This window comes from Sorex fumeus, unplaced genomic scaffold (genome assembly GCF_029834395.1).
Source record: "Sorex fumeus unplaced genomic scaffold, SorFum_2.1 ptg000129l, whole genome shotgun sequence".
NCBI lineage: Eukaryota > Metazoa > Chordata > Mammalia > Eulipotyphla > Soricidae > Sorex > Sorex fumeus.
In genome coordinates this window covers 7,378,817-7,398,073 of record NW_026606186.1, presented here as the reverse complement: position 1 = coordinate 7,398,073, position 19,257 = coordinate 7,378,817, and the positions used below count along the sequence as shown (strand labels likewise).

General features: G+C 43.6%; 1 protein-coding gene across 2 annotated transcripts; it reads right to left on the bottom strand.

Annotated features, from left to right (window-relative positions):
• Window positions 1-642: 642 nt before the first annotated feature.
• ZBTB26 (zinc finger and BTB domain containing 26) lies at window positions 643-18,947 on the bottom strand. Of its 2 annotated transcripts, none has more exons than XM_056138707.1 (2): window positions 18,828-18,947; window positions 643-2,558 (listed from the first exon to the last, which is right to left on the bottom strand). In XM_056138707.1, the coding sequence occupies exon 2, from the start codon at window positions 2,546-2,548 to the stop codon at window positions 1,223-1,225; it is 1,326 nt and encodes a 441-aa protein (XP_055994682.1). In that variant the 5' UTR covers window positions 2,549-2,558; window positions 18,828-18,947; the 3' UTR covers window positions 643-1,222. The 2 variants fall into 2 exon arrangements, with proteins under 2 accessions (XP_055994682.1, XP_055994681.1); XM_056138706.1 differs by having other exon boundaries at window positions 18,824-18,923.
• Between the last annotated feature and the right edge of the window lie 310 nt (window positions 18,948-19,257).

Genomic DNA, 19,257 nt, shown 5'->3' with positions numbered 1-19,257 from the left:
TCCGCCCCTCTCGGAGAGCCCAGCAAGCTACCGAGAGTATTTGATATGCCAGACACAGTAACAACAAAGTCTCCAATGGAGATGTTACTGGGCCCGCTCGAGCAAATCGACGATCAACGGGAGGGCCTTTTATATTGGAAGATCAATTCTGATTTAGCAATCTATCAAAGGTGGAACTGTGCACTGTTACAGGAATAAGAAAGGAAAACGCCTGACTGCTCTTTTGTGACCCATTTTTTTCTCATCCATTTCAGAAATTAAGGTACACAAAGAAATAAGAAGCAAGAGACTATTACAAACATTGGAGAACACTCTGAGGACCCACCTCACCTAGCACATGGCAAAATCCTGAAAGTTCAGAGGTTCCAAATAGCCTCCTTCTAGAGAAATCACCATACTTTAGCATCATTACACTTTAGTGCTTTTGAGTAATCCTGACTTCAAAGGCATCAGCAAGTAACCTACACATGTACTGCAAGCATGTGGCTTCTTTTTAGGAAAACCTTAGGTTAGTGTTTTCTAACTGTACCTCTGTCCTTTCTTGGTAATCCTCCTGCTGATGCTTAACATCAATCTGCCTGTACGTGCTGCTGAGAAGACCACCACTGGACAGTGACAGCATAATTCAGAAGCTGTGCCCTAAATACTGTTGGAAAGAGTGCAGGAAAATCCAAAATACTCATCTCCCAGAGCAGTACAAATGGCAGAAAGCAGATTCAATCATTAATAAGAGAGCTGAATTATCAGTAGGCAACCAAAACGTTCTACCACGTATTCAGCCCAACAGCAATTTCACCTTTTCTCTTAGCCTTTTTTTTTTTTGCAAAGGAAAAATATTATTCACTTCTTTTAGTATCACATCTATGAATGGAAAAATAGGTCAGGTTATCAGCTTGTTGCAAACTTCACTTTAGAATGTGCCAGGTGAAAAGCCTAAAATAGTGCCAGTCTCACATTATCAAGTCAATGTTAGGTAGACAAATGGAATACTCACTCAGAAAGGAAAACCGACATCAAAGGATAAATAATTCAAAACAAACCGGGAAAGGGCAAAAGAAGGCAAGACCACTCCTAGTGGCAAGTTGCCTGGTCTATTAGTGCTTTGACTCACCACTACGCCGGCTCCACGGCTTTGGAGAAGTCAAACTAGCAAAATCACTCCTAATCATTCCAACTAGTGCCACGATTTCAGTCAGTTCTAGCGTGAGCATAAAGCCCCTATTCAATTCACACAAGTACTATCATTCCTTAAGTTCAGGACAGCTTGGGCCAGTTTACCTGCATCCAGGACCTGTGTCGCATCAGGCTGTGGCTGACACCCTTTCGAGTCTGTAACTGTTGTACATGCAAAAGAATCAAAATCCACTGTGAGGTCTTGCACATTTCTTTCATTGGCATTATCAAAGCTGTTTTTGCCATGCAGCTGCTTAAGGTGTTTCCTCAAAACTGGCTTATGTGCAAAAACCATATCACAATAGTTACACTTATGGGGCTTATCTCCACTGTGAAGGTTAAGATGATCCTGTAAGGAACACTTCTGAGAAAAGGTTTTGCCACAGATCTTACACTGGAAAGGTTTAATGCCGGCATGCACACGCATGTGTCGATGAAGGTTGCCTTTCTGGGTAAAAGTCTTGCCGCAGAGTAGACACATAAAGAGTTTGTGCATTTTTAAGTGGTTGGCGTAGTTCTCCAGGTGACGAAACACCCTGGTACACTTTGGGCACTGGTGATGCCACTGGAGGCCTTTGTCTACACCTCGAATATTAGGCCCAAAGACATCTTTGGAGGCCATGATGATGTTATCACTGCCTGTGTAAGAGAGGGCATAATTGTGGAGATGGTTTTGTTCTATTTCACTGACTCTGTTTTCCACAGTTGAATTTATCAGGGAGTGCTGGGGCTCTGATGAATGTAAAGCAGTGGGTTCAGAAGAAATAAACTGGTTCTGATCTTTTTTACTTCTAACCTCGGACACATCCCCAATAGATTCTACCTTAACAATCTGAATATCACTGTCCTCCATATCCATACTGTCTTCAGATGGATGAATACAAGGTGAGTCCTGCTTTGGGGAGTCTCTGGCATCTCCCTGCTGTTCTTTTGACTGGGGAGAAGCACTTTGTGGTTCACATCCCTCTTTACTATCCATTGGTTGTTTTGGCTTTATAAACTTCCACAAGGCCTGTGTGCACCGTTCTACAATGTGGCTCATCTGAAGAAAACTCGCAGCAGTCAAGTAATTTACCAGTTCCATCTCAGGGAATTCCAGCACACCACTATAACAGGATAAGAGCAATTGTCTCCCCACTTCGGAACTCTGTAATATGGAGATTTTCACCTCTCGGGAATCATTCAGTAAAAACTGGTCTCTTAAGAAGGGGGAACCTGCAGCAAACACAATTTTATGCCCCTGTACCTCAATATCATCTATGAGAACTGTAACATCACAAAATTTATTCTCTTCTCTTAATTTGTTCATTTTTTGTAACATTGAATCTCCATAATTTTCAAACTTGAAGTGAAGGAGATCTGATCTTTCAGACATTTTGGCAGACCTAAAGGACAGAAATGTAAAAAGGATGAATTTAAGAAAATATAAGCAATTAAGAAACCTGGATTTTCCTTCCAAAAACAAATTTGTGTTGGCATGTTTGTTTGTATTTGAATAAAACTCCTTGAAAGAGGAAGCTGACATTATAGCTTTCAGAGACAGCTAAAAATTATTCCTTACATACATCGTGCCAATTGTACCTAAGCAGTGGACTTGCATTCATTCCATTTTTAAGGTATTAATACAAGACCTTAAAAAGTTCCCACTGACAAAAGAAATTTCTATAAGGTGTCAATAACAAATGAAAACAGCTCAACAAATAGAAATGCAGCAACTATTTTCTACTTCTTCCAAACAAAAGACTCTCTTCCTTCCTTTATCCTTCTCCTTTTTCCTTTCCTGCAGAACTGCAGTGTCCTTGCTTGCCCGGTTCCTAGTTAAGTCCTAGTGTTTAACTAATGTAAATTTATTCATACAAGAATTTCTGCAGTACAAGAAAAGTCGCAATCCTTAGGAGACTTTTAGACAACATCAAAGGCAGAAGTCTTTATTCTGTGCATTGTGGATGATACAAACCTTCTTTTTAAGAATATAGAAATTACATAAAATATTTAGAAAATCCAGATGAAAAGCAAACTAATGAAAAAGCAGGCAATTCACTTGGTAGGAATTTGAGTAGGAGCAAAATGACTCTAATTAATACTACTAGATTCTATTCTTTTTCTGGCTTTTGTTTTTCTTTTTGGCGTCACACCTGGCAATGCACAGGGATTACTCCTGGCTCTGTACTCAGGAATTACTCATGGCGATGCTCAGGGAACCATATGGGATGCTGGGAATCGAACCCGGGTCAGCTGTGTGCAAGGCAAATGCCCTACCCATGTGCTACCACCCCAACCCCTGTTCTTTCTTCTTTGTCCCTGTTTTTCTAGCATTACTCATCTGAACAACTGAACTGATAAGCATTTCCTTGGCTTCCAGCTTTAATTCCCTGGAATCCAACTTTTATATCATTGCATGTCGTCTTTCAAAGAAATCATAGGTCTGATTATACCAAACCCCAGACTAAAATTCGTCTGTCATTTTCCAATGTCTCCTGAATGTAAACTAATTTATTAAGTCTAAGCTGATTAAATCTTTTATAAAAAGGTAAACATCAGCATAGCCCATTCAGTCAAAAACAGATGTCTATGTCAAAAGATCAGCATATCTGTTCTTTATGGAGCAATTTCTTATTTTGATTCCACATACAAGGTAACCTAGTTCCCCATGTGTCGTTTAAGAGAGATGGATGGGTAAGGGCCATGAGAGATAGTACAGCAGGTAGGATGAGTGCTTCCCTTACATGTGGACACTGGGTTGATCCCTGGTGCTGCATATGGTCCCTGAGCACAGAGCCAGGAATAATCCCTGAGCACTGCCAGGTATGCACCCTCACACACACACACACATTTAAAAAAAGGTGGGAGGATGAATGAATCAGTTATGGCACAGTGATCATTTCAGTCTATATAGTAATCTAGTGAGACATCAAGTAGGTCTAAATAGCTGTATATACTTGTCTAGCCATGAGTTCAATTCCCATCCCTAGAGGTGGGGGTGGGGTGGGGGTAGGCTCAATCTCATCAACAAATTCACCTTGATATGTTTGCACTCATCAGCTACATAGCTGAGAACTTCACAAGGGAATTTATTCTTTCTGGCCACATCTGCATCACGAAGCCTAATCTTCATAATCACAGGCTCACAGAATACCAGCTCCTTAAGATTAAGTCCAGACCTTACTCACATTTGACTAAACTCAGTACCTGGTGCAAGACAGCATCTACTTACTTGAAATCTAAGCACACCAGAGTTCTCTAATTCAGAATACTACTACCCAGTCGATACCATTCCAACTCCTTTATTTTTCCTGAGAAGCCCCTCCCTATCCCACCCCCACCCCTGACTAGCACAGTTATCTCTACAGGACCCACAGCATACTATCTCTATCATAACACTCGTAGCAATTCATTAAATATTTGTTCCTTCCTCACAAAACTGCAAGCTTCATGACACTGGAGCAACATGATCTCCATCCTACTCAATCAGAAACATCATCTTCTAGAGTAAAGCACACTTTCATTCTGCTTTAAATTCTCCCTGCAGCCATATTACTTTCTGGCCAAACTCTCCCTATTCTGACCAAACTGCATTTCCATCACCTAATATTGTACTAAATACAAGGCAGGTGCTAGCTTTGTGTAGTCTGAACCTAGAAGATTCACTTGACAGTGTTAAAAAGGAAGAATTATTATTAGGAAGACCAACTGGGCTACAGAGGCAGTATAATCTGAGGCCATGACAGCCTAGAAACGAATGAAAACGGGAATGAAGAGCAAGGGAAAATAAAGATATTTCAAAGAAGTTGGAAACTTACTAGATAAGAAGAATGAAATAAATAAGTATGTCAAGGTTCTAAATTTAAGAGTTTTGTGAAATGAAACAGTCACTAAAAAAGATGAAGTTTAGGAGGGGTGATATGGAACAGGTATATGATATAAATAACTTGTATAAATTATTAATTTCTCCTTGTATGGCATTCTGAAAGTAAAGGGAATGGACAAAGACAACTACTGCGCTGAGAGAGGAGAATGAAGGCTTGGAGAGAAGCAAATGGAGAATCAGAGGAAAGAAGGTATCATAAAAAAAAAATCTATGAACTACAGGTAATAATAGATCAATCCAGAAAGCAGCAGACCTCATCACGATCAGTTTTAACAGTTAAGGTCACTTGAATTATGTTCATTTAGAGAATGTCAAACATCCACTTATATAACTAAAAGATAAAGAATGAGCCACTTGTTTCAACTGACTAAATAAAAAGAACATTTTTTTGTTTAGTCTGTCCTAAATTTACCCTTAGATAAGTATTTCACTATGCACACTTGAAACTGAGTGTTAGTTGTTAATTGACCACAGCCATTAGATTATATACTCACTCACAACTGGTTTTAAACCAGTGTTACTGTTGGTGGTGCTTGGTTTATGGGCCACACCCATCAGTGCTCAGTTGTTACTCCTTGCTCTGCATTCAAGAAGTATTTCTGGCAGTGAGGGACTAAGTATAGTACCTTATCATCTGCCAACAGTGAGAGCTTGAGGGGCTGATGAGATAATGGGAATTAAACCCAGGTCTGTGCTTCCAAGGCAAGCACCCTACACACTGTACTATCTCTCCAGCCCCTAAACCAGCATTCTTGAACCTTTTTTCCTAATTTGCTTCCTTCTTGGGCCCAGTTCTTCCCCCAGGGTTTTAATGCTTGGCCCCATTAGTCTTGTGCCTTGGAACTCCATCTACATTTTTCACCTGTGACCTCCTTGGAATATCCTCAGGGCCTACCAGGGGCCCTATGGCCCTCAGTTGAGAAACACTGCTTTTAGTCAACTACCCTCAAGGACAACTGCTCCTTGGAGATCCAAAGGTGAAGCACTGGAGTCCGGTTTCATTTGCATCCTGCCCACCAGGCTGTGGAAACTTACCATCCTGCCACACAGAGATCACAGGAAAGCACTTGCTTTGAATTACATGCTAAATCACGGTCCTCCCGTTGTTCATCGATTTGCTCGAGCGGGCCCAGTAACGTCTCCATCATGAGACTTGTTGTTACTGTGTTTGGCATATCGAATACGTCACGGGGAGCATGCCAGGCTCTGTCATGCGGGCCAGATACTCTCAGTAGCTTGCCGGGCTCTCTGAGAGGGGTGGAGGAATTGAACTCGGGCTGGCCATGTTGGCTGCGTGCAAGGCAAACGCCCTACCGCTGTGCTATCGCTCCATGCTAGAGTCCAAAAATGGGAGCAACGTTGATCTTTCATTTAAAAAATGTTTCCTATGTGACAGCCTGCACTGTCATCTCTCCGGTGATAGTTTTACAGTTCAAGCAATTCATCCCTTCACTGTATCCTGTTGTTTCTCTTTCCGATAGACTAGCTATTTGAAGGTAAGTAACAGCATTTATTTTTCATGCAGCGTACTTAACAACAACAACAACAACAACAAACCAGCAGAGTAACCAACTCTTTGTTTCTAGGGTGGGACGTGGGTGGGGGTACACCTGGCGGTGCTCAGGGACTACTAGCTGAGCTCACTGCTGGGGATTGCTCCTGGCAGCACTCAGGGTACCAGAGATACACCCGGGTCTTCCACACGAAAGTGTGTGCTTTGCAAGCCTACAGCAAGCATCATCCTCAACGGGGAAAAACTGAGAGCCTTCCCCCTAAGACCAGGGACGAGACAAGGATGCCCACTCTCTCCACTGCTGTTCAATATAGTACTGGAAGTACCTGCAATAGCGATTAGGCAAGAGAAAGATATTAAGGGCATCCAGGTAGGAAAGGAAGAAATCAAGCTCTCACTATTCGCAGATGATAAGATACTATACTTTGAGAACCCTAAAAACTCTACCAAGAAACTCCTAGAAACAACAGACTTGTATAGTAAAGTTGCAGGCTATAAAATCAATACCCAAAAGTCCATGGCTTTCCTATACGCAAATAGTGAGAGAGAAGAAAGTGACATGAAGAAAACAATCCCATTCACAATTGTGCCCCAGAAAATCAAGTACCTAGGAATCAGCTTAACTAAGGAAGTAAAAGACCTGTACAAAGAAAACTACAAAATGCTACCTCAGGAAATAAAAGAAGACATGAGACAATGGAAAGATATCCCCTGCTCATGGATTGGTAGAATCAACATTGTCAAAGGAGCATTGTACAAATTCAATGTGATCCCTATAATGATACCCATTTCTTGCTTCAAAGAAATGGAGCAAACACTCCTGAAATTCATATGGAACAATAAGCCCCCACAAATAGCTAAAGCAATTCTTGGGAAAAAGAAAATGGGAGGAATCAACCTCCCTAATTTCAAACTCTACTACAAAGCAGTAATAATTAAAACAGCATGATACTGGAACAAGGCAGAGCTGCAGACCAATCGAACAGGGTTGAATATACTGACATCTCCCCTCAAACATATGAACATCTAATCTTTGACAAGGGAGCAAGAAATGTGAAGTGGAGTAAGGAAAGCCTCTTTAACAAATTGTGCTGGCAAAACTGGACAGCTACATGCAAAAAAATGGGCTCAGATCTCTGCCTAACACCATGTACAAAAGTAAGATCAAAATGGATTAAAGACCTCAACATCAGACCGGAATCCGTAAGGTACATTGAAGACAAAGTTGGGAAAACCCTCCATGACATTGAAGCTAATGGTGTCTTCAAAGATGTCACGCCACTGGAGAAGCAAATGAAAACAGGGATAGACAAATGGGACTATCTTAAACTAAGAAGCCTCTGCAACTCAAAAGAAACAGTGACCAAAATACAAAGACAGTCTACAGAATGGGAAAGGATACTAGTCCAATACACATCCGACAAGGGGTTGATATCAAGGATATACAAAGTACTGGTTGAACTCCACAAGAAGAAAACATCCAACCCCATCAAAAAATGGGGTGACGAAATGAACAGAAACTTTCTCAAAGAAGAAATCCGAATAGCTAAAAGGCACAAGAGAAAATGCTCTACATCATTAATCATCAGGGAGATGCAGATCAAAACAACAATGAGATATTATTTCACACCACAGAGACAGGCCCACATCCAAAAGAACAAAAGCAACCGGTGTTGGCGTGGATGTGGCGAGAAAGGGACCCTCCTTCATTGCTGGTGGGAATGCCGAACGGTTCAGCCCTTTTGGAAAACAGTATGGACGATTCTCAAAAAATTAGAAATTGAGCTCCCATTTGACCCAGCAATACTACTCCTGGGAATATATCCCAGAGAGGCAAAAAAGTATAGTCGAAGTGACATCTGCACTTGTTTGTTCATTGCAGCACTATTTACAATAGCCAGAATCTGGGAAAAACCTGAGTGCCCGAGAACAGATGACTGATTAAAGAAACTTTGGTACACCTACACAATGGAGTACTATGTCACTGTCACTGTCCTCCCATTATTCATCGATTTGCTCGAGCGGGCCCAGTAACATTGTGAGACTTGTTGTTACTGTGTTTGGCATACTGAATACATCATAGGTAGCTTGCCAGGCTTTGCCATGCCTACAAGATACTCTCGGTAGCTTCCCGGGCTCTCCGAGAGGGGCAGAGGAATTTAAGACGGAGGAATCGAATTCTGGTGAGCCTGGTCGGGCCACGTGCAAGGCAAATGCCCTACCTGCTATTGCTCCAGCCCCCAAGGCTGTACGTCTGCAGAGCCCTGATTCAGTTGGTGTCAAGTCTGTAGGGACAGAGAGGCTGCGCTTTGGCAGGCCCTGGATTTCACATTGCTGGGCACCCCACTCACAAATGAAACAAGGGAGCCAGAGAAGGCAGTGAACCCCCGGCAGAGAACCACCACCAGTGCAATTCTGGAGGTCCAGGGGACCAGGGATGCGAGGAAAGGTTACTCGGAAAATGCACGACTTGGGCATGTTCCTGGAGCCACAGAGGATTGTGGGGGTTCCTGAGGAGCAGGGAATGTCCCCGGCAGAAACCCAGGACCATGAGGTGCTTACCAGAACTCCAAGACATGCGGTAAGTAGCTGTTAGAAAAGATGAAGTCATGAAATTTACATACAAGTGGTACTACATGGAAAGTATCATGTTAAGCGAAATGAGTCAGAGAGGGACAGACACAGAAAGATTGCATTCATCTGGGGAACATAAAGTGACAAAATAGAAGACTAACACCCAAGAATAGCCGAGATAAGTACCAGGAGGTCAACTCCATGACTTGGAGGCCAGCCACACATGCTAGCGGAAAAGGCAGCTCAGACAGAAAAGGGAGCACCAAATAAAGGGTGTTGGGAGGATCTTTCCAGGATGGGAGATGCATGCTGAAAGTAGACTATAGCATGTCTGCCACTCAATGCCTCTTTTGCAAAGTACAGCACCCAAAAGGAGAGAGAGAACAAAAGGTAATGCCCTGCCATAGAGGCAGGGTGGGATGGGGGGATGGGGGATGGGAGGGATACTAGGATCAGTGGTGGTGGAGAATGGGCACTGGTGGAGGGATGGGTACTCGATCATTGTATAACTGAAACCCAAGCACAAAAACTTGTAAGTCCACTACTGTACCTCATGGTGTTTTACTAATAAAAAATTTTTAAAAATAAATAAAAAATTGTCGGCCATGTTGGCTGCATGCAAGGCAAATGCCCTACCGCTGTACTATCGCTCCAGCACAGTGGTAGGGCATTTGCCTTGCACGCAGCCAACATGGCCGACCCGAGTTCGATTCCTCCGCCCCTCTCGGAGAGCCCGGCAAGCTACCGAGAGTATCTCGCCCGCACGGCAGAGCCTGGCAAGCTACCCGTGATGTATTCGATGTGCCAAACACAGTAACAACAAGTCTCATGATGGAAACGTTACTGGGCCCGCTCGAGCAAATCGATGAACAACGGGAGGGCCTTTACTTTTACTTTTAAATAAAAAATTGGGGCTGGAGCAATAGCACAGCGGGTAGGGCGTTTACCTTGCATGCAGTCGACCCGGGTTCGATTTCCAGCATCCCATATGGTCCCCTGAGCACCACCAGGGGTAATTCCTGAGTGCAGAGCCAGGAGTAACCCCTGTGCATCACCAGGTGTGACCCAAAAAGCCAAAAATAAATAAATACATAAATAAAAAATAAAAACTGTCTTAAATAATAAAAATAAATTAATTAAAAGAAAAAAGAAAGTATGTGCTCTTGACAGCTCCAGCCCTCCCCAAATAGTTCACTCTTAGTTATGATAACAGAAATAGTGGAGGTTTTTTCATTTTCATGATAAGCTTTACAAAATCCTTCAACTTATTTTTCATTTTAGGCAATGTGATTTTACATGCTGTAATGACAGGGTTTCCATACCTAACACAATCCTACACCACGCAATCTCCAGGGGATCGGCCCTTCGAAGTGACCTGAGATCCTAGTTCTTTCCAGATTTTGTTTCCAAAATAGCACTGTCACTACAAAACCAAAGTGAACTAATTTTAAACATTTTCAAGGTGTCAAAAGAAGGTGGGCCAGAGAGGTACTATATCAGGTAGGCTAACTGCTTCTCACAGGCTGGACCCAGGTTAGAGTCCCAGACCTCATATGGTTCCCTAAGCACTGCCAGGGGTGATTCTCTGAGTACAGAGTCAGAAGTAAGCCCTTAGCACTGGCCCCAAACTAAACCAAGATAAACAAAATGCCAGAATAGGGGTTGGAGCATTGGTACAAAGGATAGTGTGCTTGCCCTGCATGCAGTGGGCTCAAGTTTGGGTACATTTGGTAGCCAAGAACTGCCTACCCAGGCCAGTGGACAGAGATGGATGAACAGTGATGATATGAACGAAGGAACGGGCCACAGATTCACTGGTAATCAGTGACTGTTTCTTCGATTCTCACAGCCTTAGTTATAGAGAAATCGTGAAAGGTGGGGGTACACACATAGGTGTGGTCGAATATTATCATAATAAATAGAACATTATAGCAATAAACAGATGTAAAGCCTTTCCTTCAGGGGAAGTTCTAGGAGATTAACTCAGGCACGAGTTTTCATGTGGGGGTTCAGCATTCTAGATTACGCGGAGATCCTCTCAAGGACACGATTCCATCTAAGGGCATATTGCTTTTCTCAATAAACCTGAACTCCCTGAGGAAGGAACAAGGACAAACCAATGTAATCCAACAGGAGCCAACCCGGATTCAACCCCAGGCACCCACAGGGTACCCTGAGCACCGCCCAGCGTGATACCTAAGCATAGAACCAGGAGTCAGCCCTGAGCACCACAACCTGAGGTCAAAATAAAAGGTATAAGAAACTTTTACAAACTGGATTAATTTTATCTAAATTAATAAGCAGACATTTACAACTGAGTCATATCAAGAATACTGAAGTGTCTTACTTAATTGACCCACTTAAACTACAAAATCTATCTGAAGTAGCTATTACTATAATTCCCACTTTATGTATGAGGAATTGCAAGCCTAGATAGAAAACATAAATGAACTGTTCTGCTTAAAGAGGTACAACGTCTTAAATACTAGTGCTGAAAAATGTGTACTCGAGGGGCAAGATACTAAAATCCAACTAAGGAAAAATGAGGCTACGTAAAATTTGATCTCATAATATATAACATCATTTGGATTTCCCTTTCCAAATCCATTCAGCTGTATACTTGCCAATTTATATACGTTTATGCTTCAGTAAACGATTTATATTTAAAGCTAAAAATCAGAATTTAAAATTTATGTCAAGTATAGAGGGCTTTAACAGAAAGCTATTTAGGTATTAATAATCTTTCTAATTTTTTAATTAAAAATTATTTAATTTTTTAAAAAGATTATGTTTTAGGGCTATACCTGGCAATGCTCAAATTTGCTGTTGGCTCTGTGCTCAGGAATTACTCCCGGTGAATTTGGGAGACTGTACGAGTTACTGGGGATCAAACCCAGGTTAGCTGCGTGCAAAGCAAGCACCCTACCTACTATAGTATCTCTCCAGTTCCGGAGTTAATAATATTCTTGGCCTGATGGACACTTCACCAGGTTGAGCACATACTCTCCCATAACAGACACTTGAGATTCAATCCCCACCAAGTGTGGTCTCAACACAATAATAATATTACTATTATTATTATTTAGTTTTTGGGGCCATGACAGTGGTGCCCAGGGCTTACTCCTGGCTCTGCACTCTGGGATCATCCCTGGGGAGCTCGGGGAACTTTACTGGGTTCTGGGGTCTGAACCCAGGACAGCCGCATGCATCTTACCCAGTGTAAGATCTCTCCAGTCCCTAATAATACTCTTTATTTTGGGGGGCAGGGGGCACACCTAGCAAAGCTCGTGGCAACTCCTGGTTCTGTCCTCAGGAAATTACTCCTGGCAGTGCTTGGAGGAACATATGGGATTATGAGAATTGGACCCAGGTCAGCCATGTGCAAGGTAAATGCCCTCTCACTGTACTATGGCTCTGGTCCCCTAATAATATTCTTTTTTTTTTTCCTTTTTGGGTCACACCCGGCATTGCACAAGGGTTACTCCTGGCTCATGAACTCAGGAATTACTCCTGGCGGTGCTCAGTGAACCATATGGGATGCTGGGAATTGAACTCGGGTTGGCCATATGCAAAGCAAACAACCTACCTGCTGTGCTATCTCTCCAGCCCCCTAATAACATTATTCTTGATTGTACTTTATTTATCTTTTTTACCCTTTCCCACAAATTTTAACTTCAGGTTATTTGTGTATATATTTATCTTTACAAATGAAAAAAGTGCTATTTTTAAATTTAAAAACATTGTGAATGCATTTGGTTTTCAAATGTCTATAGCAACTTCAAAGTATAGGAGCAATTATTCATAATTAGCAGAGCCTCTAGTAATTGAAAGAAAGTAAAGAACGAACACAATTGCACAGTCTTGATCAAAACATTCTACTGATAATCTCTTGTCATGATTTCAAAACCCCTTTCTCTCTGCTATTATGACCAAAACCAGGCTTCATGTTCTCAGCATCTACTGTGTAGATGACAATTCAATCTGAATACTGCCAAGTTTCTATTAGCCAGTCTTGAATGGCCCAAATCACTTTATTTATATTTACACTGTTCTTCCAGACATTTCCTTACCAATATGCCCATTGTTTTGAAAATCTTTTACTCTAACAGAAATAACAATAGACAATATGCAAATATTCTGGGATGGACAACATTCATTGCTGTGCAGGGAGAAATTCATGTCACTTACTCAAATGCTTCTAAAAACTACTATAAAAATTTTTTTTTAATTCCACATAATGAACTATGAGTTTTTCTCATCTATCTCATAAACATCCCTTTTATCTTTCAATTTAGCATAGATAACTACCAAGACACCTTTCTGTTTCTCACGAACACCGTGACTTAGTTTTCAAAGAGGTTATACTATACTTCCATTTTTCTGTTAACTTTATTTTTTTCTTTGGGTTAATGTTCATAACAACATATTATTCAAGTTCTCACTCTTTTGCCTTTACTGTTTTTCTTGAGGGTGGAAGGTTGGGCCACAGCTGGAAGTAGCCAGGGCTTGCTTACTGTGTGCTGGGAGCTCGGGGGACCATATGTGGTACGGGAAATCAAACCTGAGTTGGCCACATGTAAGGCAAGTGGCTTTCCCGCTGTACTATCTCTCAGGCTTTTTGTCTTTATTTTCTAACTGGAATAGATCATTCCTTCTTGAAAAATTTTATACATTGTAGATGAAGTACAAGTGACTTTCCCAACTGCCTTCCGCTCAGTAATGGTCTAAGCTGAATCCTTTGCGACCTTCCCTCCATTTTTATAAAGCACTACATTTATGTGAATATATATTTTCATAAAATATCTTATATTTACAGAAAATATAAAATAAAATGGTTTCTATTAGATAGTTATACATATTATTAATTTTATATTTCATTTATTTTTAACATTTGTTTTGCATAAGTCAATACCGATATAGTTCTCATTTGGGGGAGGGTGTGTCTGTGGAGACTGAATAATGGACACCATCATAAATTGTTTGCATGTACTCTACACAGATGTATTTCCTCAGCCCAGAAATTCTCTGTTTATTTGGAGGGAGCTGGACCTCTCAAGCAGTGTGTGGAAGCTGGGGATCACTCCTGGTGTTACTCAGCCTGGTTATGCAGGCCTGATGGTGCCTGGGCTGAGGAGGAGAGTGCTAGAGCCTCCACAGTGCTGGGGCTACCAGGGTGACCCCCACAGTGCTCACGGAACCCCAGGGTTATACCCAACACTTAAGAGGGCCATGTAGCACTGGGGATTCAAGTAGATCCTTCCTGCATCCATGTGCTAGTCATTTGAGTCATTGTCTCCATCCCTGGGTCATTCTTTTAAAACTATTGTACAGTGTTGGATTATAGTTCTGAACATTTTAAGAAGTGACATTGGTTGATCTTTTCTCTTCCTGCAGGGAGTTTTATTGAGTTACATCCACTACAGTACTCCCGAGGCACATCCAATTCCATCAGGCACGCCCAATCCTCTGCGTTTATCTTTAACCTCTCCTCTTCCCCCCCGCCCTACCTGTTAATCACATATATCCCCAAATCAGATTCTATAACTTGTAAAGCCAAATTCTTCTGAGGGGTCTGGGTTTTTTGCATTTAAGTGAAATATTGCTTTTCTCTTCCCTTTATATAATTTGCAAAGTTTCTTTTAGAGCAATGTCATTTTTTGTACAGACAGAGGAAGACTGTTAATGCTATGCTTATTGACTCCAAATAATATTTACTCTTGGGCATCCATCATATTTACCTAACTTAAGGCTTAGTTGCCCTTACCTTCTAGCACCCCAAAAGCAGGGTCCCAGAAAGGGACAAGGATGGACCCAGGGCAAGCTGTAAGCTACCCTGGCATCAAGAGGACAGGATGAGTGCCATAAGAAGTGTAAGTTAAAAATCACAGTCATGAAACAAACTGGCATGACCCAAAAAAATAATGAGTAAGGACCCTACTGGGATTAGGAAAGACTAACCAGGCCTGAGGACTGCAGTCTGGAACATAGTGAGATGTCCCCAGGAAGAGGCACCCTTTAAGCTTAATATCTTATCTCTTTCTGTGTCCATACGAAATGACTAGAAATATTATTAAAAGCAAATTTAAGATGACTGTTCAGATGGATTACTAGCTAAGGAAAGGAGAAAGCAATACAGTCTTCGGCAGATCTCCCACTAGGGATCTGAGTGACTAAGTAAGATTCCCTAGAGGAAGGGTTTTATATCTGTTCATTGTTTATAATAATGTTCAACCACATCTATGTGTAATTGCTACACTCAACCCTTCGTGATTTCTCTATAACTAAAGCTATTAGACTTGAATAAAAGGCCACTGACACCAACCAGCCAGGTGGCCCCTGTTCCTAGTCTGCTACCATGGGGGGAGGTTCGGACACAATGGTGATTGACCCCGAACGCACCAAGGGGAACCCTGGGTTGCCACGGGTAGGCTGGTGACCCCAGGAACAGCAACAGTACAAAAGGGGGAAAGTTACTTAATTGCTGTCCTCAGTTTCCCACCATTCTTATTGGAATGGGATGAGGGGAGGCACTACCTGGTGGTGCTCTGGGCTTACTCTTGGCTCTGTGCCCAGGGATCATTCTTGAAGTGGTGCCAGTGATCAAGCCCTGGTAAGGCTACCCCCTGTACTATCCCTCCAGCCCAGTTTTCCACTATTCTTTTGCTGGTCCATTCCTTGGGAGTTCACTAAATTGTGTAAAGATTGAGGAAATTCTTCAAAGCCTGGTCTTTAAAATTTTAGGGTGTTTTTTTCCCAAGGTTTACTACCTCAAAAAGCCCATTTCAGAAGTCAGAAAGACAGCCCAATGAGCTGAGTGTGTGCTTTGAATTCAGGATACCCTGGATTCCCAGGATCCAGAGGTTCTGCAGTAGCTCAGCGTGTGGCCAAAACCCCCTACTCCTGCCCCACCACCAAAGAAAAATCCATTTAGTTTCTCAGTGCTGTATTCCTAACTTTAGAAAAGAACCTTGAATCTCCATTCTCATGGCCAACCTTAATCAAATTTAACCTTCATTCAAGTTATTAAAAAATTACCTTTCCCTTTCAATTGAAATGCATGATGTCTAAACTTCTGCACTGCTTAAAGTTCAGTAAATGAAAAATTTATGGAGCATGGAGAATGGTTTGGAGAACAATGAACAGGGAGGCAAGAAAACCTTAGACTACGTCAATAGACCAAGATAAAATATGTGAAAACCTGAACAGAAACCATGATATGGATGGAGAAGAAAACAGCATTCTTGAGATATTTCACATCATTGATAGACTTAGTGATCAAGGTGGAGGACAAGAGAGAAATGACCAAGACGGTGGCAATATGTTTAGTTTAACTGATTAGGAATCATTGGCAGTTATTCAAGAAGCGAAGGAACACTGCAGGAATGATAGGACTGGTCTTAAAATCTTTAACTGTGATGTCAAGGGAAGGAAGAGCCAACAGACACAGACCTAAGAGTAGATGAGGAGACCCAGTAGAGAAACAAAGGGACAAATGAAAGCCGAACATAAATTGACCAAATGTGAGAGAAAATGGCCCCACGTGGCACACACCAGAAAGGAATCTAAGAGAGGAAGAAATGAAAAAATGTACAACATGAACATAAATCCATTACTTACCTTCTTCTCAATCTGGATCTCTTCCAAGCCTCTCCATTTTTATCACTGAGACTACCTTTGCTTAAATTTTCCCACTCCTCTGACTTCTAAACTCAGTGCTTGCTTAGCATAGTGGATAAAGTCAAGGACTGGAGAGTCAAATTTCCTAGGATCAAAACCTGCTCAGCCACTTCCCAGCTCTGTGACCTTGGGCAAGTGACATAACAAAAACTTTTGTGTTTTGTTTTCCCATCTGTCAAGCACTAATATTACTTCAGCGGGTTATTATAGGAACTTATGCTTTAAAGGCAGTTAAATTAGAAACTTTTAACTTCTCAAAGCACTCAGAACAAGTACCTGGAATGTACTCTATAGAGCTTTTATTAAATTCATCAACAAAGGAAGCCTGCCAAGTTTAAATATGGTCTTTTCTCATTGTCATCTGACACCAGCTGAGGTTTCCATTATTTCATATACATGATCAGCTCATCACTCTACTATAATTGATTTTCTGAAAGTTCACTAATGATCTCATAACAAAGAGTAAGCATTCTCCAAATAACTTCCTAATTGTCCCAGTGAGTTCACAGTAAAGTTCTCCTCTCTTCTGGATCTTTTTGGTTCTTGGAATGCTGCTCTCTTAAAATTTCTCATCTCTCTGCTACTATTCCAAAAACTACTAGCTCGAATTCCTCTCTGTGCTTCAAAAATGCAACCATTCCACCCAACTACTCCCTTGTTTCTCAATACTCCTTTCCTAGTTCCAGGTATACACCTAGCCTTCACCTTTCATGAAAAGCTTACCACTAGTCACAACATTTAAACTGAGTTGTGAATCTGTGCTTCCAGTCTTTATGGCACAGCTTTATGTGGTTATCTCACTAGACCCACTCAGTACATTCAAAAAAGTAATCTTAAATTTTCACTAAGCTTATAATTTTGTTACTGATAGGGGCATCAACATTCTTCAGATCCCAGAGGCCAAAAACTTAGTATCAGTTTTGGTAGCTCTTCAGTAACATCTAAACCTGGCCAGCAGTCTTCGGTAATTCATTCCAGTTTGTTTGGCCTCTTTCCAATAACTGTCATAATTCCATTCATTGCTTCACTACCTCTCACTAGGTAGATCCCACTATCCAGTCCAAGGAGTACCCAAGCTTTTTCCAAAAGAAAGAGCTCAGCATCCGTTTAAAGAAATTCCGTTACTGCACGCTGATCTCCTGAACACCACCCTACCGATTTCCCATACAAAACTCGTCATCTCCTTTCGCCTCCAAGTTTTACCATCTGGATCTCAGCCTTACAAGGTAAAGCCTTACAGCCTTACCCTGGCTCCCGATCTCCTCCTAGGCGAAAGAGGAGGCTCCCCTTCCCTCCTCTTCAACGAAACATTCACATGCACTCCTTTCTGCACCTCGCTGCCCTCCTGCGCCTGGGATCTGAAAAGCTCCTCTTGGTCCCTCCTCCTCCTCCTCCCGCCGAGGGGACCAGACAGAAGCAGCCAAGCAAAGGTGCATCTCCAGCCTTCCCGCCAACTTCCCTTTAGAGTCCACGCGGCCGTCTCTCACGGAAACGCAGGTCCCCGGAGCATTTACTGGTTTATCCGTGATTCCCCAGCTGGACCCTGCAAACTGCAAGGACAGCTTACAAATCCGAGCAATTTGGACTAGTGCTCGCGCTAAGCGAAGGTGGCCAGTGTGCAGGGAGAGCCCGGCCACGGGGCCACCTCGGACAGCGTTCCTCGAGGGTGAGGGCGGACTGGAAGCTGTGGCCTGGCGGGGGCTGGGGCTCTACCACACGCTCCCGGTCCAAGTGCGGGCCCCCGGCCCGAGGGGCGCCCAGGAGCGGGTCCCTCGGGCATCCTGCGGGCTTCCCGGTCCAGACACTGGGAAGCGAAAGGGGCGGGGCACGACGTGGGCTGGGCCGAGCCGCGCTCCAGTCCCGTCCCCCCCCACCCCTCCCCACCCTCCGGGCCGAGGCCGGCCCCCTCGGCCCCCATCCCGCGGCAGGTCCCGGCCACTGCGGAGCCCCCCCAGGGGGGCTCGCTCTCCAGAGCCCCCCGCACCCCTGCCCGGCGCTCCGGCCGCCTCCGCACTTACAGACCCGGGGGAAGGCGCCTCCAGGATCCCGCACCGCCAGGAGCTCCGGCCCCTCGGGGCTCCGGGAAGGGGGAGGGGCGCGGAACCCGAGCCAAAGGGGGACCCAACGGAACCGGAAGGGCAGCCCTCGCCGGACAGAGACCACTTCCAGGTCCCGTGGCCGTCTCGGCCAATCGGAAGGCTCGGAGGGCAAGAGGGGCGGGGAGCCCGGGGGGCCGGGGGCCGGCGCGCGGGACAGTGCGCGGCGCGGGGGCTGCTGCTGCCCACCCCGGCCCGGGCCCGGCCCCGCGCGGCTCCCGCCCACCCGCCTGCCGCGCCGCCACCGTCCGTCCGCCCGCGGCTGCGTGGGCCTCGGCGCGTGGCCTCGGTAAGTCCCTCCCGCCTCGGGATGTGGACTCGCACCGCCCGCGGGACCCCCGACAGCCGCCGGGCCG